The 6,276-nt window shown below is 39.2% G+C and overlaps 1 protein-coding gene across 1 annotated transcript; it reads left to right on the top strand.

Moving 5' to 3' along the window:
- Positions 1-4,651: 4,651 nt before the first annotated feature.
- LOC109237562 (protein YIPF5 homolog) lies at positions 4,652-5,778 on the top strand. The gene has a single exon (XM_019403883.1). The coding sequence runs from the start codon at positions 4,847-4,849 to the stop codon at positions 5,585-5,587; it is 741 nt and encodes a 246-aa protein (XP_019259428.1). The 5' UTR covers positions 4,652-4,846; the 3' UTR covers positions 5,588-5,778.
- The last annotated feature ends 498 nt before the right edge of the window (positions 5,779-6,276 follow it).

Below are 6,276 nucleotides of genomic sequence, written 5' to 3'. Positions count from 1 at the left end.
AAAAAGAAGCCAAGAAACTATGAATACAAGCAGCCATATACAGTCTCCTCCATAGCGACCTATACAAGAGGACTTACGGCGGCCCTCCAGCAAAATGCTTGGGCCCAAACCAGATCCAGCGCGTCCTCGAAGAAGTCCATGAAGGCCATTGCGGTGCTCGCTCCGGCAACCGAGCACTCGTCAGATGCCTCATACAGGTAGGATACTATTAGCCCACCATGAAAAAGAACGCCTTAGGTTTCATGAGAAAATGTGAACAATGTCAAAAGTACGCCCCAATGATTCACCAAGCATGCGAACACCTCCATTCGGTCACCTCCCCATGGTCGTTCATCAAATAGAGAATGGATATCGTGGGCCCCTTCCTAGAAAGGCGAAGTGATGTACGATTCCTTTTGATTTTAACTGACTAATTCTCTGAATGGGTGGAAGTAGGAGCCCTGAATAAAGAGTGGGCGAACAAGATACAAAACATATCATAAATGTTGAATTCTAAGAAAGAGGGGGGGGGGGGGGGAATAGGTAATGTTGCACCAATGCCCAACCAAAGGGCGACTGGGATACCAATCAAAAAGACAGTCGTCGCTACTGGAGGGCAAAATGGATAGGTTTTGGGTCTTCAGAGTAGTTCTTGTCTATGATCCCTTGAAAAAAGTCCTAAGTTGAGCCAGTTTTCGCCCCTGACAAAGGACTTTCCCTGGGTTGGGACTGTTTGGACAGGACTAGTTGCTTCGATTCCACTCACGTCAGCTCATAACTTCGAGGTAATGTACGATTCCTTTTGATTTTAACTGATTATTTCTCTGAATGGGTGGAAGTAGGAGCGTTCGACCAAATACGAGAACAAGAGGTAATCACCTTTATATGAACGAACATCATCTGCCGATTCGACCTACCTAAAGAGATCAGGTGAGACAACGGACCCCAGTTTACGAGAAAGAAAACCATCGAATTCTTCGAGAAATGGCATATCGGGAAGATACTATCGACCCCGTATCACCCAGCGGGTAATGGACAAGCAGATTCCTCCAACAAGTCCATATTAAACATCATGAAGAAAAATCTCGAAGACGCCAAGGGACTGTGGCCAATGATACTGCCAGAAGTATTATGGGCGTATAAAACTACCCCAAAGACGAGCACAGGAGAGACGCACTACTCTTTGGTCTACGGGACCAAAGCAGTTATACCAGTCGAAGTCGGGGAGCCCAGCCTAAGATACTCCCACGAAAGCAGTACTAGTAATGATGAGAGAACAAGACAGGAACTCGATGAAACTGATGAACAAAGAGATATGGCGTACATCAGGATGGTTGCCCACATGTAGCAAGCAGAACGTTATTAAAAAAAAGAAAGCAAAGGCCCGACCGCTCAAAGTCCGGGACTACATACTCAAGGAAAAAACTCAAGCGAGCAACGACTCACGAGAAGGCAAGCTGGGACGGTCCGTATAAAATCATAGCCAAAGCAAACAAGGGTTCATTCCAATTAGAGACAATGGAAGGCAAGCAATTACCAAACAATTGGAAAATCAGCCACCTCAAATACTTAAACTTCTAAGAGAAAAAGTGTCCCCCAAGCCGCACTCTTTTTCCCTCACTTGAGTTTTGTCCCATTAGGATTTTCTCAAGGAGGTTTTTAATGAGGCGGGCAAAAGGAACACTTCGAGTCGAAGTATGCGAGGGAGGGACTATTTTTTCTCTTTCATTGTCCGACTCCTCAATACTCTCCAAGTCAAGAAGGGGCTAGATAGACTGGGACTAGGGACTGAAACGCCAACCAATGCCCAAAAAATTTGTAACTCTCTCTAATCATGTAATCAGAGCAACAACATCAAAGAAATAAGAAACTTACGTTCATCATAAACACCTATCGGCCCTCAGTCACGATTATGAAAAGGTTATGTTCGACCCCGCTCAAAAAACACCTATCGGCCCTCGGCCACGACTATGAAAAGGTTATATTCGACCCCGCTCGAACAACACCTATCGGCCCTCGGCCATGACTATGAAAAGGTTATGTTCGACCCTGCTCGAGCAACACCTATTGGCCCTCGGCCACGACAATGAAAAGGTTATATTCGACTCCACTTGAACAACACCTATCGGCCCTCGGCCACGACTATGAAAAGGTTTTGTTCCACCCCGCTCGAACAACACCTATCGGCCCTCGGCCACGACTATGAAAAGGTTTTGTTCAACCCCGCTCGAACAACACATATCGCCCCTCGGCCACGACTATGAAAAGGTTAAGTTCAACCCGCTCGAACAACACCAATCGACTCTCGGCCACAAATAAGACAATGTCACGTTCGTACCCACTCGAACAACACCTACCGACCCTCGGCCAAGATTAATAAAAGGATAAGTTCGACCAAGTTCGAACAACACCTACCGGACCTCGATCGAGATTAATAAAAGATAAACTCGACCAAATACGAACAACACCTACCGGCCCTCGGCCGCGATTTAAAGAGGTATTGATTCGACCAAGTTTGAATAATGCCTATTAATCCTCGGCCTCGTTCCGATAAACATTGATACATACAAGGACAACGACAAAAGCATGAAGGAGCAAAACGCGCGAAGTACAGAAATAAACCACAGCAAATAAGAAAGGTGCAAATAAAAGCAAAAGCCAACTCCGATATTATAAATAAAGGTTTCTTACAAAGGCTCTTAAAGACGCCAGAAAAAATACACAAAAACTTCAGAAAAAGCAAAAAAGAACTACTGTTGATCACTACTATCACGACCCTCAACGCCCTCTCCATCCTTGCCCCGAGGATACATGGAATCATACCAGGCCTCATCCTCGAGGGGATCTACAGCATCCTCACCGTACTTTGAACAAATCTAATTGGGTGAGCCAAAAATAATATTTTTTGGTCAAATATGGTCATTTCAAAAGAGAACTACCGGTGGATTAAGAATAAGAAATTTAATGGCATAACACCTTGTTACCCCTTTAAACTTGACATGATTTATTCATTGCACACTTAAACCTTTTCGGTCCTAATTAATATTAAAAAAAATTATATAGCTGATCCCAAAATAATAGTCGCGAAATATATATATATTTTATATTAATGTATAATATACTTGTTTTATGCATAATATATATGTGTGTGTGTGTATATATATATATATATATTCTTTTTAATTTTTTTTTCTTCAAAAATGTGTTTGTCCATGAAATTTTGTAAGTTTTTGAAAAAATTTCGAAAATGAGTTTTTTAAAAATTCAAATTTTTAGAATAACTTTTTTTCTCACTTACAAAACTGCAACATTTTTTCTAGTGAAATGCATGTTCAAATATAATTTCAAATTCCAAACACTTTTTTATAACTTAACTTCAAATACTATTTTTTTTTTTCAAAAATTACAATTTTTATGTCCAAACGGCTACTAATAGTAACTCATTTAGAGAAGAGGTAAGTGAAGTTTAGTCAAATAACTTTTTTAATGAGTAAGTCAAAAAATTGAAACGACACATAAAAAGAAGAGGGAGAAATAATTTTAATTTTAATTTATCACAGAAATATGATAATTTTAAGTATTTTTTTAGTTATTACTATTTCATGTTTTTCCAATTTAGGCGACATACCTTCACTTTTAGTGTGTTCTTACAAGAATATTAGTATGACGTGAACAATCTAACTTAAAAATTTTTATTTATTTTTACTGAAATAATTTATAGTAACATAAATATCCATAGATTTTTCAAAGATCATAAGACACGAGTATTAAAAATCTTTTTTCATTGTAAATTTTGTATCAAATCTGTCACATAAATTGGTTACTATACTATTAGTCCGTTTGGCCAAACTGCAAAAATCAGCTTATTTTGAGAAGTGTTTTTTTTTTAAAAGTGCTTTTCTCAAAAATACTTTTGGTGAGAAGCAGTTTGTGTTTGGCTAATTAGTTTGAAAAGCAATTCTGAGCAGCAATTAGTTTTTGGCCAAGCTTTAAAAAACTGCTTCTAAGTGTATTTTTCTCAAAAGTGCTTCTCAAAAAAATGCTTTTGGAGAGAAACTAATGTTTTCTGCTTCTCCAAGACTGCTTCTGCTTCTCCTCAAAAGTACTTTTTTTCCTTCCAAAAGCTTGGCCATACACCTCAATTTTTGACCAAAAATAATTTTGGCGCGAAAAAAAAAAAAACAATTTTGACCAAAAAGAAGCTTGGCCAAACAGCCTAATATATGAAGCCTGTTGAAAAGTGTGCCTTTGCGTCCCCTCTATGCTTTTGACGACCCCTAGCTTCTCCTATAGCCCATTTGGCCAAGCTGCAAAAATCAGCTTATTTTGAGAAGTGTTTTTTTTCAAAAGTGCTTTTCTCAAAAGTACTTTTGGTGAGAAGCAGTTTGTGTTTGGCTAATTAGTTTGAAATGCACTTCTGAGCAGCAATTAGTGTTTGACCAAACTTTAAAAAACTGCTTCTAAGTGTAATTTTCTCAAAAGTGCTTCTCAAAAAAGTGTTTTTGGAGAGAAGCTACTTTTTTCTGCTTCTCCAAAACTGCTTCTGCTTCTCCTGAAAAGCACTTTTTTTCCTTCCAAAAGCTTGGCCAAACACCTCAATTTTTGGTCAAAAATGCTTTTGGCAAAAAAAAAGAACTTTTGGCCCAAAAATAAGCTTGGCCAAACAGCTCATTAGTCTCCTTCCTTTCCTTCTCTTCCAATTCCCAATTCTATTTCAACCTCTCTCAGAAACCCTAATTTCCCCTATAAACAATTAATTGCTCAATTGAGTTTCTCTATGATCCTTCCCAAGTCACTAGATATCAATTTAATTCAAATTTATTCTAATTAACAATCTCATATTGTTGATCCCAACTAGCTCGTATCAATGGCGAAACAATTCAACGTTCCGCCGGTAATCTTTCCCTCCGACGGAAACGCCGGCGCACAACAACGCCGTCCTCCGACAGCTCCATTTCAGCCGCCGAAATCTTCAAACCCTAGCATCCCTTTCATGTCCTTCGACGTTACCTCGGCGGCTGCTTCCACTTCATTTTCAACTCCGCATTTCGCCTCCACCACCTTCGGCAGCGGCGGCTCAACTGGCTTTGAAGATGAGCCGCCGTTACTAGAGGAACTCGGGATCAACACAAAGCAAATTTACCAAAAGACCCTGTCCATTCTCAACCCATTTAAAATCAAATCAGATCTTCATGAAGATGGTGACTTATCCGGGCCGTTTATATTTTTAATGTCATTTGGGCTTTTCCAATTACTAGCTGGAAAGATTCATTTTGGGATCATATTGGGCTGGGTTGTAATGGCTTCATTGTTTCTCTACGTAGTGTTTAATATGCTTGAGGGTCGAAATGGAAACTTGGATTTGTACAGATGTGTTAGCCTGATCGGTTATTGTATGTTACCCATTGTGATATTATCGGCGATTTCACTGTTTTTGCCCGGTGGATTGGTAATCAAGGTGTTGACGGGAGTTTTTGTTGTATGGGCCACGCGAGTTTGTACGAGGCTTTTGGTTGAGCTAGCTTCTTGTGGAGACGAGCATCGTGGGCTGATTGCGTATGCTTGTTTCTTGATTTACATGGTTTTCTCTTTGCTAGTTATATTTTGATGTATACAGAAAGGAATTAGATTAGAAATGCTGGTATTTTGCACCTTATATTTAATACTGTTTTTAGGTATTTTGGAGGCTTTAACTGTTGGGATTCAACTGTTGTTAGTTATTGAAAAGAGAATAGAAAAACTGAATTATGCCGTGTTAATTTCACGATGTCTCATTAATATCTCCCAGTTTGCTTGTTATACTTTTTAGAGGTTTAAAATTTAAGAGGCTCTGAACTTTTCGCCATGTATGCTGTTTCAAATTTTGTGCTTCCTAAAGAGGTTTGTGTAGCTTTTTTCTTTCTCTGGGATATGCAGATAAAGATGGTTAATTGGTCACGGTGGTCCGCAAATATCCTTAGTTTCCAAATTGATAGGCAAGTCTTTTTGAACTGTTCCATCTTCGTCTTTTCAATTTTCTGTATAAAAACGAAAAACTAGAATAATTTCAGTGGTGTTGCTGATATGTCTTGATGTTATGTATCCACTTTCCTTGGTTGATGTGAAGTCCGCAAAAGCAAAATGGTCTAATTGTTTTGTGAGGTATAAGTGAGCAAAGATAAGTAAAAGATAGCTCGAAAACCAGATGGAAGATATCTACTATGCTGCATGTTGATTGAGTTCTTAAGTACCATTTAATTGCGTACCTTCTTATCAGCATAGAGAGAGTAGGGTGATGGATCTGTGTCGCTCCTCCTC

Source organism: Nicotiana attenuata, unplaced genomic scaffold (genome assembly GCF_001879085.1).
Source record: "Nicotiana attenuata strain UT unplaced genomic scaffold, NIATTr2, whole genome shotgun sequence".
Taxonomy (NCBI): Eukaryota; Viridiplantae; Streptophyta; class Magnoliopsida; order Solanales; family Solanaceae; genus Nicotiana; species Nicotiana attenuata.
Note: the sequence above shows the minus strand (reverse complement) of the source record. Positions and strands in the feature narration are given on the sequence as shown.